General features: G+C 41.2%; 2 protein-coding genes across 2 annotated transcripts; both read right to left on the reverse strand.

The window, feature by feature from the left end:
• Positions 1-4,846: 4,846 nt before the first annotated feature.
• On the reverse strand, positions 4,847-10,915 carry CH25H (cholesterol 25-hydroxylase). The gene has a single exon (XM_050976590.1). It carries the CDS (start codon positions 6,232-6,234, stop codon positions 5,410-5,412), a length of 825 nt encoding a protein of 274 aa, XP_050832547.1. The 5' UTR covers positions 6,235-10,915; the 3' UTR covers positions 4,847-5,409.
• Positions 10,916-11,054: 139 nt separating this feature from the next.
• On the reverse strand, positions 11,055-23,466 carry LOC103813931 (putative lysosomal acid lipase/cholesteryl ester hydrolase). The gene is made up of 9 exons (XM_009087312.4): positions 22,677-23,466; positions 21,135-21,255; positions 17,943-18,141; positions 17,526-17,635; positions 16,769-16,905; positions 15,198-15,344; positions 14,813-14,884; positions 13,697-13,768; positions 11,055-12,935 (listed from the first exon to the last, which is right to left on the reverse strand). The coding sequence occupies exons 1-9, from the start codon at positions 22,779-22,781 to the stop codon at positions 12,696-12,698; spliced, it is 1,203 nt and encodes a 400-aa protein (XP_009085560.3). The 5' UTR covers positions 22,782-23,466; the 3' UTR covers positions 11,055-12,695.
• Between the last annotated feature and the right edge of the window lie 276 nt (positions 23,467-23,742).

Raw genomic sequence — 23,742 nt, forward strand, 5'->3', positions numbered from 1 at the left:
CATCTTGCTCACCTTAAAAACAGTTTTTCCTGTAGCTCATCCTAGATTTCGGACTACTTAATCCCCTGAATTGTTTGCTGCATAGTTCTGAGGACAAATAAAAATATGTGTCATCTAAATTCTCTCGGGAAGTACCGGTAGCCCAACCCTTCCCATCCCTTCAAATCATGTATCTGTAGCATTGAAGTCTCTCTCAACAGACTGATACCATGTTTCTCCCTGCCTGGCCTCCCCTTTGGCCTGCTGGCTTTTTATTTTCCACAAGTAAAACATGCTGTCTCAAATCTGAGCATGGAAGAGGCCCTCCAGTCCATGTGCCTGTAGATCTTTTTAACTTAGTCTTTTGCTTGGTGACACAAAAATATATTTGCATTCATGCTGACCAAAGGTGGAGTTCCCTCTTGCAGGTCACTGTGTTTTGCTGCTGTGGGAATTTCCAGAAAGAAAGAGATAACAATAAGGAAAGGCTGTGTGTGGATGTGGAGTCTGAACCATTCCAGCAGTAAGAACCTGAGGGCTGAAACCATCTGTGCTCTGGTGGGAAGGATATATCAGTGCAACACTCCATCCATACCTGACAGCACTGCACGCTGCACCTAGGGACAGAAATAAAAGCACTTTCCCAGCCTCCTTTCTCTTCTTCCCCTGTGCAAACCCATAGCCTTAATCACAGCAACCACTCCAGATTGGGAGACAAGGTGATTAGCAATCTCTTTGAGAAGAAAACAGTTTGAAATGAATGATTAAAAACTCAGCACAGTTTCCCACAGCTGAAGGGCCCTCTGCATTGGTTCTGTTCCCTTTAAAGCCTGGAATGCTTATGCTGGTTAGTTTGGGGAGAGAGTATCGGACTTTTTTCAGTAAACAACTTCAAATTTCCCTAAATTAGAAGCACATTTAAGTTTTGAAAAACAATTGTTTGGCAGTTGCTTTTACAAGAAAGCCATGCTGCAAACACAGCTCCAGACTGCTACAAAGACCTCTCAGGCTGGATTGCACCAGGCAATGCAGGACCAGAATCAATATTTGAGCATGCAGATCCAGGGATTTGACGTGGTGTACATGTAAATGTGATGCTTGGTTCACACTCCAGTCTGTCTCTCCCCCAAGGAAATCTGTGAATAATTCCAGGGGGTTTTGTACTTTCAGAGAGTCCAAGGCAGATGATTTTTTCAGATACAGATCCATTACTAGTTCAAAAAGGCTTTCATGCATTTGGGCAGGTAAGAGAAGAAGCCTAATACTTGTGCAAGTGAAACTGAAGTGACTGCTGAGGTCACTAAGACAAAGCCATATCAGAGTTATTTATTCATTCTAATGATATGGAGAGGCCACAGATGACAATTAAGTGTTCTGTCATCACAAATTGCTTCAAAATTAATTTAGAGATAGCATTACCCAAAGAGATGCCAGTTTTTCATTTAATCCAGATAACACACTAGATCAACCAAGTCACTAAATAAATCACTAATAATCACCAAGTCACTAATAATAAATCACAAAAAAACATAAGAAATCATAGTTATAGACAAAGCTGTGTAGGTTTTCCCCTGTGAAGTTCTTGCACTTGATCAACATGAGGGAGGACAAAGCCTATTCCAGCACTGAACACTGACTCAGCATGGCTCTAAGCATCATTTGCTCACTCCAGAGCACATGAGGAGCCCACTTTACAGCAGCACTGAAAACACCTCCACCAGGCACAAACCTGTCCCTTTGCAGTGTTACACTCTTATCTCAAAATTGCCAAACTTGCTATCATTTGAAAGACTCAGACTAAATTTCATGAAAAGAATATGCCTAAATTGCCAGTGAGAATTTGGGAACTCCTGCAATTCACAAGAACAGACAAAGAGTTCAATATTTAATGTGTGCCTAAGAGTTAAGATAGAGAAATGCATAAAATCTTCTTTCTTTGAGCTTTATTAAATTTTGAAGCTATAAATGGGCAATAGCAGCACCAAAAACATTAATTGTATAGCTTCAAAGGTCTCTGCAAACATCCTCTATTTACTCACAAATGACCACAGTTCAGCTTTCAGCAGATTACATAGGAAGTCTGTGTGGAACACCATGTCACAATTTAAAGAGGAAGGAAGCTAGGAGAATTTTGGAACAGAAGAGAGAAAGTTTGGTTTGGTTTTCTTACATAAACCCTTACAAGTCATGCCCTTCCTTTTGTCTGGTAAAGATTTGTGGTAAAGACCACAGGGAAATGCAAATATAGGAAGTAACATCTATAAAATCCTGTTTTCAAATCTCACCACTATCAATACACAGAATTTACTGTTCTCTCACACTCAGTGGCATAGTATATGCTGAGCTTTCAATGAAAACAGGAAAAAAACCAACTCTTATTTTCTTTATCTCCTGTATATGTTTTCACTGAATTGCAAAGGCCTGAAGTTATGTGTTTGTTTGGGTCTCCTGCTCAGGGATTTTTCTCACATGCAAACTCAACTTAGACTAAAGTGAACTGCTACAAGAAGCACTTCCAAGTACACATAACACACAAATGGATTCAATCCCTCAGAGTTTAGAACCTAATTTACCTTAAAAAGCATTGCAGAAATAGGGAACATGTATGTTAGGATTACATCATGAGGATGAAAGACAGAAATTTCTAGTATGGGATTCAAAAAAGCCATTCTAGACATGCGTTAATCAAATATTCATTTAACAACCTTTTTTATTTTTTTATTTTGGAGTATTCCAAGTTCTTGCAATAATGAGTCTTTAAACTGAGGTTCCAGGTCTGATTGGCTATAGATTAGGTACTGATGTAACCTGGGGGAAATTCCATACTTGAGGAAATACATTCTTGGTGTGTGTCTGAAGTGATGCAAATGTTGAGGATGTAAGGAACAGGCAGGATCATTATGCAGCACATTGCCTCCTTCCTTTGCCAGTCTGATCATCCTCAGTAGCTGTCAGGCTACACTGTCAGTGCCAAATCATGATCAGACAATCATCTCACTTGACTTAACAGCAAGCACAGTTTTGCCTGCAGCTGACTAGAGAATTCTCTAGTTCTAGTACTATATAAAGTACTATATCAACTCTTAAGCTTCATATGAAAAGCAGAATAACCCCCATGACTTTAGTTACAACCTCTCTTGTGGGTTTTGCTGACAGGTTTCCTACAGCAACATAAGCAAGTACCAGTTAGCCTTACCCTTGCTCACTCAGAGAGCCAATAGTACATGACTGTTATAGTGTACAGTTACAAAATATAGTGTAAGGTATAACCCATTGAAACCACAGACTATCCTTGCCAGATGCTCAGAATTTGCCAAGCTGAATTAAGTGGGATTTCTAGAACAGAAAGGATAACTCTGGGACATCTCAAAATGGCTAAACAGCTCAAAGAAATCAGAAAATGGTTTTGGGGTTTTTTCCTCCTGCATTCAGCAGAAAAGAAAGAACACTTCCTCCTCTTTCAAGAACACACCAAAATACCTAAGATTACAAGCATCAGAAAGACTGGGGATTGTTCCTCACAGCTTAATTGATGAATGACAGATTCCAGTACTATTTTAAGCCTCAAGTTTTGCTCTCAGTATGCATCATGCTCTGAACAAGGAAGAGAAGGGTTGCTCTTCTGTGATATCCAGAGAGCAGAGAGAGTATTTGAGTACCAAGATTGCAGCATTTCATATTGTTTATGAAGACCTTTATGAGCATTATTTCCTGTTATCAAAAAGACCCAGTGTCTCAAAGTGCTGCTCCCTTTATAAATTCACACTGCTGGAAATATTAAGAGTTCTCTTTTTTACTGGACAAACAGCCTCTGTAAGGTCACACAACCCTCTGGACATAACATAAGGACAAAGACATTTTTGGATGATGATGTTTAAGTGTTCTTTCCACACTTTCTACATTATTTGTGCTTTCTCTGTTTCCATCATCGTCCTGGGAAGTTTATAGTAATACAGGATAGGATGATAACAAGCATTAAAGTGTTTTGTAGGAGACATTAGACACCCGTGTGGATCTCTGCTGAATGAGACATCAAAGACTTGCTTATCTCTTCATGCCTAATTTTTTCAGTGTGACTTCTGTGAGATACATTTTGATCTTCTGTATGTAACTGTTCTAGCAATGCATAGCCATTTTGTTCTGACTTAGGATCCTGAAAGGTTTGTTTTTATTCCCTTGAAATCTGCTTGAAAGAACTATCCACTTTGTAGAGACCCTGTTTATATTCCTTGACAGGATTTTGCATGCAAGTAACAATTGATACGATTCTAAAGGACCAATGCTCCAATTTAAAGGGCTGCTTAGTAAAAATTATTCAAGCATCATAGAAATATAATAATAACATTTCACTGAATTTTTAAGCCACATTCTTTAATATTATGTTTCTACAAAATTGAAAACTATTTTAAAATAACATATGACTCTGGAGTAAAAGCAAACCACTCACTTTTGAAATAATACTACAAAACTCTGCAACTCTGAAATTAAAATGGATGTCAGTCTCTTTCCTCAGTTAACAAGGGAAAAGACAAGAGGAAATGGCCTCAAGTTGTGACAGAGCAGGTTTAGATTGGATATTAAGAAAAAGTTCTTCACTGGGGGTTGTCAAGCACAGGATAAGGCTGCCCAGGGAAGTGGCTGACTCACCATCCCAGGAGGTATTTAAAAGATGTGTAAATGTGGCACTCAGGGACAGGGTTTAGTGGTGGACTTGGCAGTGTTAGGGTAATGGTTGGACTCTATCTTAGAGGGCTTTTCCAACCTAAACAATTCTATGATTTTATAATTCAAATAAATGACACCCATACACAAGGAACCATACCTGTTCCTAATATGAACAGAGGAATTAATAAAATGAAACATAACATGATTTTAAAAGAATGAACATATTTATTCTCTATTAAAAAGAGACAGTACATCACGGTAAAAAATATAAATATCAAAATCATTTAACAGTTAGCCAACCACCCTGACTTGGCACCAATATTTTGCAAAATCATTATATAACAATTTTTTCTGGCAGATTAAACTCCACAAAATCCATGATGTATACCTTTTCTGTTTACATCATAAATCATCCTACAACAGTAAGATAATGTTCTGGCGTATGTATAAAACATCATACAGTAACATGATACATGCTTTATGAAAGCTGGAAAGAAGGAAAGGAGAGAGAATGTCTCTTAATGCTTCCCTTAAACCTTAGACTCAAATTTAAGCAACAGATATTCACTTTTCCATTTGTAGTCACTTAACACAGGCAGTTCCAAGTACACACACACAAACACACAAATATATTAAGAGGATTTGTTATAAATAGCTATTACTTTCATAGGCAGCTTCAAATATACAATCTTCTGTATCTCTTTAAAAAAATAATATCCTAGTTTAGTCTATAAAAAAGAAGAGTTCATCCACAGGTAAATAATCTTAATTAGAATGTGACTCCGTGAATGTCCCGAAGAGTTTGTCCCAGTGTGTGAAGTAAGGAGCATAGTTTGACTTGAATTTCAGATGGTGGAGATCGTGATGTGGTGCTCCTCCATACAATCCAAAAGGCACAAGTCGGTGAGTTGACCATGGGAGGTCATACCCAGAATGGTCCTCCACTGACAAACCAATGTTTACAAGGAAGAAAATCATTTCTGTCAAAGGATGGCATCCCAGGAGCAGTGGGTTTATAGCAGCAAAAAATCCCAGTGAGAGCAACTCCCACACGCTGGAATACTGCGTAGTAAGGGCGAACGTCGACACGTGCTTGTGATGCACCTTGTGGAAGGTCTTGTAGAGCCAAGGCACCTTGTGATGAAGCAAATGCCACAGGAAGTACTCAAAATCAAACAGCAGCAGACAAACTGCTACTTGCAGCAGGACTTCAGGCAGCTCTGGAGCTATCACTGGTAGATTCATGGGTCTCCAGTACCAGTGCAGAAATGTCACCGGGAAGATCAAAACAACATGGTGATATACACTTTGAATAATGCAAGGCACCATCATTCCAAGACTTGGATAGTTCTGTGGCTGGATTTTGTATTTTCTCAAGTCTGGTAGTCTAATGCTCAAAAAGTCCAGTGCAACATATGGAAGACAGAAAGCCATGTATGCTGTGAAAGAAAACAGCACTGGAAAAAACGGTGACTTGATCAATGGCTCCTTTGCGGTGACGAACTCCCAAAGAGGCTGCAGGCACAACCTGTCCTGCTGCCCCTCCATCGGAGAGCTGAGCAGCACTCGGTGTGGCAGGCTGCAGTTCATGCTGCTTGCAGTCTGAGGCAGCTGGAAATCCTGCAGCTTTTATGCAGCCTGCTCAAGCAGTGTCTCCACCCCCAGAAATTCTTACATGGCAATGTGAATCGAATCGTTAAAGGGGAAGTTCCCTTTCCTGTCATACAGAATGCAATATAATGCATTACAATCTCAGAACAGAATTAGCTGGCCAAGGTTATCAGCAGAGCTCTACCAGAGGCTTGCACAGTAGGAAAAACAAGCAGAAGTGCAGAACTCTAATGCTGGAATTCAGAGAAAGAGTTGGAACATCTTCCATTCCACTTACTGCAGACACTTCAAAAGTTGCTGTTTCTTATTAATTTTGAATTGTGCCATCCTTTGCTATCCTTTTGTCTTCATAGATAAGGCAATAAAAATTAGCACTGATTTTTTTTTTTTTTAAATGTGACTGTTACCTAAACTCCAGGTCTGACCTGTGGGTATCTGGTAGGCAATGGCTGTGTATGCACACACATTTCCTCAAAGATCCCTTGGTCATAAAATAGCCTTAGTTAAATCCTTAAGGAGACCTACAATACACTTCTAGTCTGTATGTGGTGGCTGTGACTTATCCCCATCTAACATGACATTTGAAGTAATTTATGTACCTGTATCTATTTGACATGGAAAAATTCACCTGATGTGACTAGATGCAAAATTGAGCCAACCATTTCTGAAGAACATAAGATCCCCCAGTTGCAGAGAAGAACACAGGGTAAAATCTCATTATGCTTCCAGACAGATGCTTAGCTACCAGTATTATCACATTATTACAATATTCACTCCATATCTCAACAGCTCTATTAGCAAGTTGATATGAGAATCCCCCTTTACCCATGTATCAAACTAACATGTGCACTTAACAGATCCACCTGGTAGTCCTATGCCCTTTAAAGGACCTTCCTCTGACCACCAGGCCAGCCCTCCACAGGCAGAAGCCAGCAGGCTTGACTCCAACATTACTAATTTGCTAAAAGCTTTTAGAGGTAAATGATGGAAGTTTTGATTTAACCACTAAGACATCACTTCTTTTGTGCTTTTAGAAAAAGAAAAACAAAGCTTTGAACATTTAGGGAAACAAAGCTTGCCCTAAGCTTCCTATGAACTCACCTCTTTTGTCAGTAAAGCATTTATTCTAATATTGGAAATGAGGTCAACTTCCTGGATGACTTTATTAGCTTGTTCAGATGATTTTACTTTTTTGCTAATCAGAAAATAAATCTGATAGGGCAAATGTGAGACTGTATAATTAAGAATGATTATTTAGCAGTAACCTTTCCTGAATATGCATGAATTTGTAACACTTAAGTTTGCTTTGAGTTTCAACTGTTTTCTTTTCAATAGATTCTGTTCCCTCCTTAGGCTTCAAGAATTTTACTTAAGCAGTGACATTATCTGTGCTATTATTCAGGCAATTAGTAGGTCCTTGTTGGAGACAGGTTTCTACATGTTCCACATATATTTTGGAATTCCTTGCTGTTATGAGACTGTTTTGTTGAATTAATGTATTTAGTGCAATAACTGTTGTGAATTAAAACCTGGTACAAGGCACTAATCTAACAGGTGAGGATCTATATCCAAGAGGTTTGTTTCAATCTTCTGACTACATTTTATCCTAACCTCTATTTCACAACAAGGCACTAATAACATGATCGCCAGCTGGGTCCAAGAATATTAATGTGATTTCTGTTGATTTATACAGTCACAATCAGAAATTAAGTCTCCCAGATGGGATAACCGATCCTCTCTTTCATTAGAATTATGCAGGGAATCAATTTATTTTATAACGTGTTCCAAATCTCCCTTAAGGGAGATTGACATAAATTGCTCAGCTGCCTTAAAGACACTCCTCTGACTAATCCCTAAAGATACGTGAAGTCTCAAAAAGTTTTAGAGCTATTGCTGCCCACAAGCTATATTTTAAAGAATAGGCATTCTGCCTGCAGATTAGGTCATAGAAAAATGTTCGTAAGTCCCTTAAGGAAAAATAACGGAATTCTGAAGTGCTATTTCTAGGCTATCCTGCAAGACAAAGCCCAAGCAAGGCTCAAGCGAGCAGCGCTTACCTGGGAGGCTGGCGCCGCCCCGAGCCCGCTCCGCAGCCGGCCCGGCGCCGCGGGAAGGGCTCCGCCGGCGGCACTGCAGCCCCGCGGGACAATCAGTCCTCACACAAGGCAGAGGACAGACCCTCACCCTCCAGAACCCGAGTCCGAGCCGTCTGCCTTAGCCACCAAATAGCATTTATCACGTACCTCCACTCTGCTAACTTCAGTTTCCTTGTCAGCACAAGGTATGACACCAAAAAAAAGACAAAAGTACACACAAGCCCCTTCTGCACCTTATTCAGCGACACTAACCCAGCTTTTTTCGCTCAACTTACAATGCTGCCAAACTTTCCCACGTGTTGCAAGAATCTCTCAAAAACTCACTCCTGCTACAGAGTTTAGGTTGAAGGGCACATAGTTTGGAATGAGGCCCCACAAAGGGTCTTAAATAGATTCCACATGAGCACAAGATGCAAGCACCTACCCAGGCTGCACTGTTAGGTACGAACTGTAACGCAAACAGCACAGTACTACAGCGGGGAGCAGGAAAATGAGGGAAAGTTAGCGGGAGAGAAAACTAGAACCAACATTCTGAAACTAATGCAGCATTAGAGGGAAAAATTCTTTTCCCATCTTCCTCTTCTCCCCCTCTGTATGGTAGTATTATTGTTGTACCAGAGATAAGGCAACATCCCAGAACACGCTGAGCCCTCTACCGGGAAAAGCGTGCTGGGGAGGAGGGCTGGAGACTCGCTCAGAACCACCACCAGGGAAGCAGGGCAGGCACTGCTGCTGCTCCTGGTGCCTGCCCTCGTTCTCAAGGAAGCTATTACCGTGCGGGCACAACGCGGCGCTCACGCCCGGACTCACCTGCCCGCCGAGCCGGTGCGGGGCGGACCCGCCCGCAGTCCCGCCCGCAGTCCCGGCGAGCGGCCCCGCCCGCGGTCCCGCCCGGTCCCGCCCAGCAGCCGCGGCCCCGCGCGGTCTCTCCGAGCGAGCGGCAGCGCCGCCCCGCGCCCATCCACAGCCCCGCCGCGGGCCGGAGGATAACGGTGCTGGGAAACGCTCCTCGGCTCAAAGTTCCAGGGATAACCAAGTACGCACTGCTTTGCAGCTGCACGGAAAGTTGGTCTGTCACAGGCTATATAGGCGTAATGGGTCTGGAGGGAAGGAGGGCGCTTGGACTACATCTTAGGGGTTCCAACCCTAAATGATTCTATAAATCTAACCTACAGTACCCTTCTGTTTAGTTAATCTGCGTGTTGAAATGCAGGATCTGGATAAAAATAAGCAAAATAAAACTCTCCTCCTCGCATCCCTGGTAAGCAGCTTGAACCCTGAGCCCACAGGGATGCTGAGAATATCAGGATGAAGAACACACATTCCTCTTCAGTTTTGATTAAAAACTTCAGCCTAAACACAAAATACTTTTCACAACAGAACCAACACATTTTCTTTATCAAATTTTTAATCTCCACATCCCCAACCAAGCTTCACTGAAAACCCCTCCAGACAGCATCAAGCATAATGAAAGGTCACATAAATTAGTTTCCAACAATGGCTGATGATGGAAAACTGCCCATGAAGTAAATTGCTAATTCTCAAGCTTTACCTTAACAGGATCAGTTTTCAAAATAATAACCATCAGGAAAATATCCTAAAATCCTGTCATTCAGAATTCATAACCCAGGAATGAGAAACTGATTTGTACTCTCAGCAGCTTACAGACATAATTTCCAGAAGAGTTGAAATGCAATGCAGACACTTCCACTCAGAAAATAAGAACTAGGCAGTCCTGTTACAGGTGTGGCCAGTAATCCAACCTTCATAGTGTTTTATTTCATTGATGATTTCAATTATTTTGGTCATATAAAGTTTTATAAAAATAGGCTGACAGGAAGAAAGGCAAGCTCCTGATGGGCAGTGCTGCAGCATAAGTTTGCATTTTATAACACAATAGAGGGAGAAGACGTTATAAATGCTTTCATTACAAGAAAATCTTCCACCAGGAGCCTTTTCATTAGATATCCAAAAATCTATCCAGCCATCAAGGTTTTTCTCTCACATCTTACAAAGTAAAGCCATTCGTAACTTTCATTTATATAAAGGCACTTCTGTTTCATTTGGAGGGGTTTTGTTTGTTTGTTGGTATTCACTATAAAAAATTTCTAGAAAAATTTGTTCCCAAGCTGACAAAACTGTTTCTCTTGCAGGGCCAAAGTAGAGTAGGAGGTCTGTTTTACCACTCTACTGTCTTGACTGCACAACTACAGTATTCAGAGGTACAGCCTGAGCACATTTATTATTGAAGGTGACAAAGGTCAAAAGCTGGTTCATGTGCACTGTGGCAATACCTCCCTGCCTTACTATGTGATTAAATGCCAGTTATGAGATTTCCAGACAGTCTGTTAAGCAATCCAATTACCCAAGGTTTAAGAACATGATACAAGAAGCTTTCCACCACGTCAGTGGTTTGAAAGAAGCCTCACCCGAAGGCTTAGAAAATGACTCTGTCTTGAGAGTAATTATTTACAATTATTACCCTACTTAAGTCTCAGAGAAGTCCACCTAAATAAGAATGGCCTTTTAAGCTTGGGAAAACCTTCTTTCAGGGAAGAAGTAAAGTGGAAATTTACTTAGCTATTTTACTTTTTTTCTGCACTTGTTCTATGGATTAATAGTTGTGAAAAATAGATTTGGCTTTCTGAATTATCCCAAAGATTACCATGCATTCATGAAACCGGAAGTGAAACACCACACCACTCCAAGCAGGTCTCATGTTTATTGAAATAGCTCAAGCTTAATAAACATGATGCACATGGCTCTTGCCATACCACATACCCTCACAACTGTTAAATTAACCACCCTGGATTCCTACAGAAGCTTCCCTTCAGCACAGCAAAGTAAAGCACATCTGGTTGTGCTTCACAAAAGACGAAAGTCTCACGAATCAATGAACCACTTTGTCCCTAAACAACACCTGAGAATTCCCTGAGTCTGAATTAGGAATAAAAAAAAAAAAAACAACCCAAAGAAACAAGTCCTAATTTACAACCTGTGTCTATTTCTGCAATTTTTTTTTATTTTTTAATTTTTTTTTACAAAATAAGTTTGCCTCAACTTAAAATGCATTATTTCCTATGACATGGAGAAAGGCTCTTTATCCTGTTGGGATTACTGAAGAAATCTGAGTTGAATCCAACTATGGCACAGAAATTATCATCTGGACTGAGGTGACTGACTCTGGAGATTGTTCATTTGGCACAGAACTTTGATGCATCTCAGAGAAACCAAAGTCCTCTGCACAGTCAATGGAAGGAGCTCCAAAGTCAGCCCCCTGAGGCAGATGTGAATCCTCCTCCCCATTAAATGGGTCTTAGCCCAGTCTGAAGTAGACAAATCGAGGTGCTGTAATACTGTCAGGCTTCTCCAGGCTGTTATTTAGCTTCTGAACACAACTGTGGGGAGCACCCTGTAAGTGGTTAAGAAGTAAACAGATCTTCAATGCAGCAGATGATTAAGGGGGAAAGTCCACAGAAATTAAGTTGCTCAAGCAGCAGAATTAATGCTTTGGCTCTTCTCTCACCAGCAGTAGACAGGGGAGCTTGTTTTCTAGTTAGTGGTCAGTGCAAAACACAAGCATGTTACATCACTCTCCTTGAAAGCCACAACCTATTGACAAAGTTGACTGAAAGTGGTTTTGTTTGAACATTACTCTTGTTCCAGGAATCTGCCGGGGCAAATTGCGACCTCTATCCACAGCTGGTATGTGAAACACTAAAGGCTTCAGGGATACCATCAAAGCAAGAAAATGCAGCAATGAATCAGTCCCAAAATTGGAGATTTTAACTGACAGTGGTTTCTCTGGCTTCACCACAGTTCTTCTGGGCAATATTGAAAAGGGAAGTAATCTGATTTTACGTGATTGGCTAAATTAATACCACAGGAAAAAGTTACTAAGTGCTTTGTAAAGTGCCAGCACCAAATAGGTCACTGCAGTACAAGAAGTACTTCTCAAAGGTACTTAGAAATGGCCACATACTGAGAAATGGCTGTGTTTTATGCACAGTGAAACACTTATTTTAAGTGTCAAGCACCTGAGGTGCTGAATGGACTAACTTGTCTAATTTGTCTTTCAGACAGGTGACTACATTTATGTGCACATGACATACTCTTGTGCTAGATCCTATTGCTGTGTTTTGAGTACCATGCCACTGTGTGCAAAATAAGCAAAATACTGTGAAGAGAGAGAAATAATACTGAGAAAAAACAAGCACATATTGATCCAATTTAGTAGTCATTGCTGGCATTTTAAAAATGCATTATGCTAAGCAATGTAGCACTATTGCCAGAAAAGTGTATTTTCCAAAAAACTGACAAATTCCTGGTGAATCAATACCCATGTCAGTCTAGAGATAACTTCCTAATCATGCTAATTATTTCATTATACATGCGGTAAGGTGCGTCAAGGCCCCAGATGAAATCCAAATGTTCCCACTCTGGAATGTCTTTGTGGTAAACCAAACTGGGGATCTGAGTGAGCAGCATAGCAACATCCCTTGGGTCTGCCAGCCAGTCCTGTCCACCAGTCCACACTGCAGTTGGTACCGTCATCTCTTTTATTTGGTAGAAAGGGGGAGTAGACTGAGGAGAGGGAAAGTGAAAACAAAACATTAGAAAAAAAATCTTCAGTCTGATCCTGCCAGTGTAACATACTAGCAACTGCAAGAATGTGACAGATACTCATTTTCTCTCTTGGACAGCTAGAGATAGAGTCTTGGCTCAACCAAAAATGTAACCGCAAGAGTCCTGCAATATTATAACACAAGCTGCAGTAAAGACATGTTTTGAGGAGATTACAAAAACAGCAGGGTAGCAGGACCTCAGAGAATGTGAAAATGCACCCCATTCAAGGTATTTCAACTCTAATCTAAGGTCAGAAGTGACTGCTACTCTGAATGTATGATACTGCAGTATTTTGCAGTCGCTAAGAGACAAGGGGCAAAATATTTTTGGCATTGTACACAGCAATTTAGAAACAGAAATGCATGGAGACTAAACAGATTAAAGATAAACAATACACATGAACTGACAGCCTGTGCCTTACGATGAGAAGTGCAGGGGGATCTCATGATCCAGATTGGCAGGACTTCCCCTCAAGGAAGTGTGCGCCACCGCAGCTTCATATCCAAATGTGAGCCCCACACTGACTTAGGAATACCTCTGAGCTCTACAGTCCCAGCTGGTTTCTATTTTTGTGCTTTTGGAAAAAGCAGATCTCCAGTCTGGTTACTGGATAACACTAACAGCTCTTTAGCATGCAGCATAAATACAGCACCCAGAGAAGTGCCCAAGGACTATTTTCTGTGACACTCTAGAATTATAGATGTAAATTTATGGCTCACCTGGTTATAGTGAGCCATATTTGCAGCTTTGCTTCCCCAGTCGTAAGCTTTGAGTTCCCCAGTCCTCACAGCCTAGAAATAAAAAAATACACATACAGAGAACTACAACACTACTACCAGAAGAGCTAAAAATTGTAGTAATCTGGAGAACTGGCAACCTACACAAGAAACAGTGGAATGCCAAATATTAACAAGGACAAGTGTCACTGTTATGCCCAGTGTCACAGGAATGGAAAACATTAACATTCAATACCATTAGACTTTGTCTCTTAAGATTTCACCCTCTCTAATAGCGATGATAGAAAACATTAAGGAAAACAGCTTGATGTATCCAAAGCCAGGATGTGGCAGCTCCATGTTTACTTCTGAAATATTTACCTTGATATCTAAATGTGTATGAATAAAGCAGGGAGCTTTCTTAGCAAGCCTGTTCTGCATAATTTACTATCTACTATTTTTTTCAGAAACAAGTTTATATAACAGGAATCTGGAAAAAAAAATCTTCACACATTTCTTTCTGAGCCAACTCTTGAACAGCTGTGTATAGTAGAACACATTGCCTCTGATGAGTGACCGAACCCAACTACGAGAGCACAAACAGCACTGACCACTGATTCCATGGGAAATGTCTCACTTGTCAGCCTGCTGACCAAGCTTCAGGCACAACAGCATCACAGGCATGAAACTGTGCATTAAGACAAACATCAAAATATACTAACAAAATATAAAATGAAGCCAAATAGAATAGAACAGAAAACCTGCTGCTTTTCACTGGCTAAAAATACAACCTGTAATCAAAACAGGGTTTGCTAAAAGGGAAACAAATACTCTTTACAGCATCTCTCTGAGGTTAGTTATTCTGCAGTACTTTTTGTTGGCTGAGGTACTTCCAGTTACAATATTTTCAAAGAAATAGGGAAGAGGGGTGAACCACCATAAATCCTTATCATGAAAGCAGCTGCAGTGAACAACTGCCATTCTAACTTTTGGCAGTTCCAAACTTCTCTTGGGCTAGGCTGCACATATATTTTGGCATTTTATTTAACAAATACCAGACACATCAATATTCTACAAACAAACCAGAGTCATGGGCACTTTAGATTCTGGAAAACCTACCTGGCTCCAGTGGATCATGTTTTGTACAGATGTTCCTGCAGGGCAGTGTGTTGAATACACATCCACTCGGCTCTGCAACAAGATCATTAACGTGGTTTACTCCTCCTCACAGGGCATCAGTTCTACCCATTGCTGTTTTCTAAACAACTAACAAACTATTCCATTCCCCCTAAAACTGTTATAAACAAAAGTTCACTGGAGCTATACATAGAGATGAGATAAGAAGTTAAAACATTTGGGGGATTAATTGCATTGCACAACAGAACTCCTAAGCTGAATTTTAAACCTAATAATGGTATTCCTTAAGAATTTTTAATATATTCAGTCAATACTGTGTTAAGAATTCACAACAACTTATCTATTAAAGAAAGTCACTAGAACACACCATATTCAAGTTTCTCTCATTAAAACCACATAGAAGAAAGAATAGGTTGCCACAAAGGTCATCGAGTATTCTGTGGGTGCAAACATGGGTAGCAAGCCACTTCAGCAAGAAATTCTGAGGGAGGAATTGTTTCTTTCCAAACATGTCCTACAAAATAACAAACACATAAGACAAACATGTAATTGCACAGAATGACCTATTTTCAGTTTTTATACTACAGAACTCTTGAGGTAATTATTTGCATTTCCACTGGTGACAGGTGTGTCACATGAAAATCATTGATCTCCTTATCAGCATTGTCATGGTTAGTGCTTCTGCTACAAATGGTGCAGTACATTAACCCCACAAAGAGTACATGGGAACTGGGAAAATCTTGCAAGAATTTCAAACCTAACCTCAAATTCAAATAAATTTTAAATTCAATAATTTACAGTTACATTGTACAGCTTTTTGTCATCAGATTGTTTAAGGCTAATGTATGTTAAGCTCTGCCTGCTAATTTTAAATGGCTTTGTACTTGCAACTTCCTCTCTTCAAACCATGAGAGAAAAACAAGTTGCATGAGATGTGGTGACCCCTTCCTCTTGATGGGTATTTTTAAATTGTTCAAGGATTTTAAAATGTCCCACTGCAAACTTCCTTAAAAGTGACACAGTTCTTTAAAGACATGACTGACCCATGGGTTTGTCATTGTCAGGTTCTCCCTGCACTCCAGTTTTTTGCAAGTCACGGTGAGAATCAAGTTCCTCAGCACAACATGAACATCTGCACAAGGCACTGATCAGCTGCTAGTCTCATTAGACAAAGTCCATTATGCAAGGAACAGGAGATCACAATGATTAGTGCTGCTTTTATGTTCACTGCCTTTAGAGCAAGGAACTAGTACTACAGACAGACTTTAAATCAGTACAAGCTGGATCAGAAGGGGACTTATGTCACAGAACAAACAGCTCTGTGTGGGAATCTCCATGGGTGGTGGCAAGAAAAGTGATGGTTAAAAATGACACACAGCAGGGTGTTCACAACATCTGACTTCAGGCACTTACTGCAGCCTGCCTCATTCCCCTTGATGTTAATGGGAAAGAGGTAAACCCCTCCAGAAGATGATTCACAACACCTAAATAAAGCTGTTGCTCTTAATCACCCTCTGAAGGATCCTCTTCCAATACTAAATGGTTGATTGTGAAACAAATATGTTAAAGTTCATGGACAACTCATGAACTGTATTCTGTATAAAGATATTGCACAACTCTTCCAAAACATAGTGACTAGTTATCATATGATTTTCCTAGCTTAAATTCTAGAAACCTGTAAATGGATAAACTATTTTATTCCACCTATTAAGCTGTAACTGTAAAATACTACTTTAAACTGATGCAAATTGTCTCACTAGACAGTAATAAAGCTACAGAAGACACTGCTGACTTCAATAGCATCATTATGGTAATATTGACCCAGAATCCTTATCATATGTTACTCTCTAATCCAACTATTAACATTCTTTCCTATGCTGTTCAGACAGAAATGGGCATACCTCATTTGGCTTGAAACATTTACACTCAAATACAAACCTTGAGCAGCATGTCAGGAAAGAATCCCAATTTCACCAGAGGGCTAGTGGCAAACTTGACAGTAGCTACTGGTGCCAAGGCAAAGAACATTTTGATTTTCTTAGCCAGCTGTGGCAAAGTTGAAAAAGCAATAAAAGCTGTAAATAATATAAGAACAATTAATAAGAACAAATCTCAGTGACACAAGTTAGATAAGAATTTTACCTGGTAGAAATTCTACAAAAATCTTTGAGAAAGTGTGCAAAAGTATTTTTAGATTAATAGTTTAACTATATTGCAGTACCTAGGATAAGGTTAAATAATGTAAATTAACTTAGTTACTACAAATTAAACACAGTAATTCAGAAGACTTGCTTTCTTCCAGAAAGCAATTTAATGCTTACTAACCCTTCTTCTACAAGAAGGTCTAAAGCACATGAGCCAGGCCTTACATGCAGCAAAATATTCTGGAAATGGGAATTTTTATTCTCTGTGTCTGATGAGTCTAATTTTATAATGTATAATTAATTGAATTTTTTTAATAGAAGCTGTAGTGCCAGCAACCTGTGACTTCAATTTATCAGTCCAACAGCTTTCCACTTTTAAATAAACACTGAAAGATCATGTCTTTTCATTTTCATGCTAATATTCCAAAAAGCCACTAAAACCCAAAAGCAGTAGTTTTCAAGTGCCCTAGTTTTTATTCACTAAAATACATATGTGGAACTTGATACCACTTCAAACACAATATATCTAATAAATGCATCTCTCCACATACCCATTGTGGTGCCCTGTGAATGGCCAATGTAAAATACTTGTTCCTGGCCAGTTTTCTTCAAAATAAAGTCCACTGAGGCTGGAATGTCATATTTAGCCATTTCATCAAAGCTACAAAGCAAAGACAGAAAGTCAGCTGTGTAAGAAATCAGTAAGTGAGAAACAGCTGCACAGAGCTTTCCTGCACAGATTCACTGTGTGGACATAAAGAAAAGCTTCTTTTGGATGAAACAGAATTCTGATGATTGAGTTTTCAGTTTTCTACTGACCATCTAGGAGTTTCAGCACACCAAACTGATCTCAAAACTCCCCTTTACTGTCCCTCATCTGATTACATGGTACATGTGTGACACCACATGTAATCAGAGAAAAATATCCTGCCAGTTCACAATGTGACTGCATAGCAAAACAAGGATACCTGAAAACCCAGAATTCTTCCTGCTTCACCGTGAAGTGTGTGTGTTTCCTGGACCAGGTGTTCCCTCTGCTGTTTCCCAGCCACACATCATAGCCAGCATCTGCCAGCATAAAGCCAAGGCTGTTGTAATCCAAGTTTGTGATCCAGTTGCTGGCATCTGCAAGCAAACCATGCTGCAGAAACACAGCAGGCCTTGGACCTGAAAAAGAAAGTGTTTTTGATAGATTCCTGACGTTAGGCATTGCATACTCAAGAATTATTCAAGTGAGCTATTGAAAGTCTGTTTCAGGTTTGCACTTGAGTATTTAATCTACTTGAATTAATCTACTAAGAACAGCAATTTGTGTAATGGTCAGACTGCCAGAAATCACATGCTTTTTCACCAAAAGCTACTTTTTATCATTAACAGTTTTAAACCAGCAACTTCTTAGTTTCATATCTTGAAGCTCAAAACAGACAAGTATGCAATAAAAAAACATGAGAAAAGCAGGAGCTACAAGAAAAATATAGGTAGCCCTTACAACTGTTTCAAGCTCACAGACTCAGAAAAGTGGCCCAAACACAGTGGCAGTTTTAATACTTATAAACTTTGCCCTGCCCCCACACGTGGAGAAGGCATTCCCACGTATGTGCTACTGAGATCTTTGTTTTCCAGTCAAAGCAGTGCCAAACAACTGTGCTGAGCTGTGGAAATCTCTGGAACTGGTACTGGCATTATCTCTGTGCAACACCCTCCCAACACCCACCAAAGCTCTGGCAGAACCTGAGGAGCAGTTCATTAGCCAACAAAGAAATCTGTGTTTCAGAGGAATTTTCTCCCCTTAATTTAACTAGTTATAAGAAGCCCAGTTAAGACCCGGGTAGAATTTAAGAAGACTCTCTTGACTTCCCCATCCTGAAAAGGGAAATGGCACCTCTATACAGATTTAAAAATTGAAAGTGGAATACGGATTTAAAAATTGAAAGTTCCTGCCTCTACACAAAGAAAATCAATTAAATCTAATCCCTTAGGAGAAAAAAGGCCTTCAAAAACTACAAAGACCTGTCTCTGGTTCTCACAGTAGCACAGGTGTTTTGGCTTTTACTTCTGCTCTGAAAACGGATAACATGACAACCAGCTCAGTGCCAGAGATTACTCAGGAATTTACCTCCAGCAACACATCGCTCTGACATGATACAGACTCACACAGTACTTCCTCCATTGATAATTTAGACTTGGATCTTTCAGCAGAAACAGATACAACATAACTTCCAGTCACCTATATCATCCACCACAGTCATGTCCATAAGTATTTGCTGCAAGTTTCATATTCTATATTAACAATACTCTCCTTTTCTGGAATCTTTATACTTGTGGCAAGGAACCTTTTGAGTGCCTGCTTTTCCCACCTTGTTAAAAAGCCCACATGGCATACTGTCCAGGCAAGCCGAGCAAGTGCCCAGCTGGCACTGGTGACAGCACAGTTCAACATAACTGTTTACTTTGCTGCACTAATACTTTATTGTCTTATAAACAGGACTGTCAAGCCTCAAAATGAATTTGTTTTCAGTAATGTTCCACTTCCCACTGACATTTTCTTCCCTTTTACTAAACTCAGATCAACCAACTTCTGAGTTTTTGAAGAACAGGCTCTCCTCCAGCTGCTATTGCTTGTTTCATAACACTGGAAGGGGAACACTGTTTAACTGCTTCAATGCTTTAATTCTGCTCTCATATGAACCTCCAATATCTGCCAGTTCCTTTTTCACTTTACCAAGCAGTCACCAGATCTCCATGTGAACTGCACAATCATATGACAAACTGACTTGGATAATAATAATGACTTTCTATCACCTATGATCCTAAAAACCCCAGAGGGGAAATAAAAAGGTGGGTCCTTAACCTACACTCTCTGCATAGAACATTTTGTCCTCTTCACTACAGACCCAAGAAGCTGAAGACAGATTTACTTCCACACCCTTCTTACCCATGTCATGCAGTTGTTTTAGAGTTTTTTACTAGTAAAACAAACAATCCTTGATGTTTTGCTTTTTGGTCCTCTGTACATTTCCTTTTTTTTTTTTTTTCCACGAAAAATGGTGGGATTTGTTCCAAAACATCATGTGATGCATAATTCCAAGGAATTCTATTCACATTATGCAGGCATTGCAAAAGGAAAATATGGCATATATATGCTAAGTCAGCAGTAACACATCATTGGTATCTTTCTGAGGAAAGATACCAAGTCTATAAAAACTTAAGATCAACATGAACTTTGAAATCTTCATTCTCCCAGAAGCTCACACTTCCACAAATGTGGTCAGTAATCCTTGTTTTCTCAAATTAAAGCACTCTGCAAAACATGAACTTGGGGTCGAGGGTGTGGCAAGGGGTATGTAGAGAATTTCCAGAAGTAAGGAAACTTCTGTTTACTTATGTCATCAATGAAGGATTCAACAAAATCAGCAGGGCAGCCTTTTTCCTGTGGGCATCTCTGAAATGAAATACAAAGACACCTGCCAGTTTTGACGGGGCTCATCCATGCACTGATCTTTACACATTCCTTGTGAAAGACAACAGACAGTGCAAACATCCTCACTCCTACAAAACCAACAGATAAGCTCAGGAAGGCTGTTGCTTGGCCTTTGACAGGGGAGAGGGTTTTTCCACAGGTCTCGTTCACACCCAAGGCTATAGGACAATCATAAATTTCTTTTGTGAGCTTCATGTTTTTACCTGTAATCCTAGGATTTTTTCAGTCCAAAGTATTCTGAGGCAATCCTCAGAACATGTAACTTCTATGCAAATGGGCTGCTGCTACATGAATGGCTGTAGGAGCTTTTATAAGGCATAGTGGCAAGACTGACAGCAAATTCAGCCACTGCACAGACATTGTTAATTCTATACACAGTGTATGAGGACAGCCAGTCGAAAGGTGTCTCTCTTTTTCACATCTCTCTCATTTTTAAAGCATTCTATCATTCAGTCCTCATAAAAGCCTTTGCCCATATTGCTTCTTTGTAATTTTGAGCTTACATTACCGCTATTCTCTCTGTCCCCCACCTCCTCACCTGTGCAACCCCTGCATCTCCTCCGTGGTCTTAAACCACAGTAGTCCTTAATCTTCTTCTGGATTGTTACAGGAACAAAAGTTTTATAACGCAAAGACAGTGCTTTGATTTTTTCTTTTTCCAAACAGACATAAATCTTACCTTCGCTTCCTTCACGGCCTTTTCTTCCATAAGGTATTCTGTTAATGGAAAGAATATATCCATCTTCTGTGGTCACTTCATATTCCTCACTAGGGTATCCTCTGAAGGTAATAATTTCACTCTGAGGGTAGAAAAGAAACCATCTTGGAACCAGACTGCCAGGCTCCTCAGTCCACCAACACATGCAAAGTACCCTGGGTTTCTTCTAAAGATTGGAATGTGTAATTAAAGGGTCTGGTAGTAATATGCCATCTACCTATTAGTCAGATTTTCTTAATAAGACATCCCAGTACAGACTCAGGAACTAGCCAGACTGAATCCTAGGAATCTGCAAGGATTCCCTAGACTGTCCCAGCCACATGGGGCTTACAGTGAGAAAGAAGATGTAGTGTTGAAAAAAAGGAAAGTATGGTAACAGGGCAAAACACCAAGAGCCAGATTTGTCAGACAAAAATTGAAACTGTCTGCTCTGAAGAAAACAAGTAACATACAAGTGAAGACAAAGAGTTCCTGGTACCACTGCAGCATATAGAAGGAGAGAAGGATGTGCCATTTCTCACCTTTCTCCTCGAAACTTATGCCCAGTGCAGAGTTTTTAAGTGACTTTGATGTCAAAGCAAACAGGAAAATAATAATATAAAAATCCTCACACCTGTTAAACATTATGGTTTCATGATTAGGTTTAACTTCTCATCTCTTATGTCTTGAGCTTTAAGTTATCTTATTTTGATGCAGTGCCACTAGGGCAGTGAACTTGCTGTCATTGAACTTGCTGACACCAACCATGCCCTGAGAAAATCTAAGAAATGCAAGACATGATCAGAGTTCTTCTCTTAGACTGTTGGGCAAGGAAGAGAAGAAGAATTAAATTAAGCATGCCATTTCTTTTAAATATTAAATATATGTCTTTTATTATTCACAGTGACATTAACATTTCAAAATTATTTTAAGGCTAAGTGTTATTCCAATGCTATTAGTCTTAGACTAAATTATTATTTTCAGTCCTTTAACTGTATTTACATGATCCAAGCATGTAAATAGTCTATTCTTATACACCTTAAGCATTTCTAAATTGAAGCATCTTCTCACACATGTGAAAAACTGGCACACTTTAGACAGGGCAGAGGAAATAGCAACTAATACCGGCTCTCAACAGGAAATATTTCAGGAGTTAGCTACCGCAGGAGAAGGAGAACAAAGTTAAGAGAGTAAATCCCAAATGGGTAAGAACCCAGGAGCATGGTGCTCGGAACTTCACCGTGATCCATGAACATCGGTGGTTTTATAGCGGTTCCAAAAGACAGTCGCAAAGACGCGAGAAAATGTGAGAGAAAGAACAAATATAGGCAACAGTGGACCAAGAGGACCTGGAAGGAGGAGTAGAGAAAGAGACTGTGTAACCCTTGCGTGTGAGCGGCTGCAGCAGCGGGCTGGCCGCTGGCAGGTGGCTGAAGGCGCCGGGGCTCTCCCCGCGCTGCCCAGCCCGCCCTGCCCCGCCGCAGACACGGCTGGGGCACTCCTCGCCGCGGCCGCGCCACTCACGATGTTCATGTTCGTTTCGGGGTCCACATTCCTCCTCCCTGCGGCGAACGCGCCCGAGCCGCCGATGCTCTGCAGCAGGAAAGCAGCGAGCACCAGGCCCCGCATCCTCGTCGTACGAGAAGGAGCCGGGACACGGCGGCCAAGAGCAGAACGCGGCGCTACAACAGCTGCGAGCGGGCCAAGGCGAGGCTTTTGTGCCACCCCTCGGTGACAGGGGCGGGAGCAGCGGCGCGGCCGGGCCGGGCCGGGCCGGGCGCGCCCCGCTGTCGCAGCGCGGAGGGAGCGGCGGGGGCGGCGCTGCCGGGCCGGGCCAGGCTCGGCCCACACGGCGCGGCCCTATCGGCGGTGCCGCCGCGGCGCGGCCTTGGGCGCCGGCCCGGCGTGATTCAGCGTTTCCGCAGCAATGCTGTGTGAATCCTCCCGCCCCCCGTGCTCCATTTCCAGAATCCTTGCAGCCTCCAGAACGGCTCCCCTGAATTTGCTTCCCTGCTCGCTTCGTCTTCTGCACTTCCTCCGCCTCCGGAGCCTCCGGGCCCCGCACAGTGCCGCCCTGCCAGGGTCTGCGTAGTGTTTTGCAGCGGGCTCCGTGCACGGAGCGGCAGCGGCAGCAGCGAGCCCGAGCCCGGCGCTCCCCGTGCCGGAGCAGCATCCCCGGCGTGTCCCTGGGGCCGGACACCTGCGCCTCGGCACCGCCCGTCCTTCCAGGGGCTCGACAGCCGCCACCGCTGCTCCTACACACACATCACCATCCGTCATCTTCGAGCATTGTCTAAACATCCCCAGCCTTATACAAATGGGCTTCCATGCGTGCAGGGTTACCATCACGGCTTCCTGCAAAGCTGTGTCATCTTCATGCCCTGCCGCAACTGATTGGCAGGCACTGACTGCATTGCACAGCTGTAATTTCCCGGAGAAGCGTGCCTGCGGTCAGGGGATGTGTGACCGGGCTTGCGAAAACTTGGACCGAATTCAATCCTTTAAAATAAATATTCTGTTACTCTGCCCATTACTGTGGAGTAATATCCAGAGAATAATACAGAAAGCTGATACTAAATACGCAGTGATA

This window comes from Serinus canaria, chromosome 6 (assembly GCF_022539315.1).
Source record: "Serinus canaria isolate serCan28SL12 chromosome 6, serCan2020, whole genome shotgun sequence".
Classification (NCBI taxonomy): Eukaryota; Metazoa; Chordata; class Aves; order Passeriformes; family Fringillidae; genus Serinus; species Serinus canaria.

Bases quoted from the DNA above. Each gene is read 5' to 3' on its own strand.
- CH25H (XM_050976590.1), bottom strand. From the start codon at position 6,234: ATGAACTGCAGCCTGCCACACCGAGTGCTGCTCAGCTCTCCGATGGAG.
- LOC103813931 (XM_009087312.4), bottom strand. From the start codon at position 22,781: ATGCGGGGCCTGGTGCTCGCTGCTTTCCTGCTGCAGAGCATCGGCGGC. The intron at 17,636-17,942 runs GTATCCTTGTTT...TTTGCTTTGTAG, and splicing joins GAAGAATTCTGGGTTTTCAG to CTTTGATGAAATGGCTAAAT. The intron at 15,345-16,768 runs GTTTGTATTTGA...GTTATTTTGTAG, and splicing joins TTCCTGACATGCTGCTCAAG to GACATGTTTGGAAAGAAACA.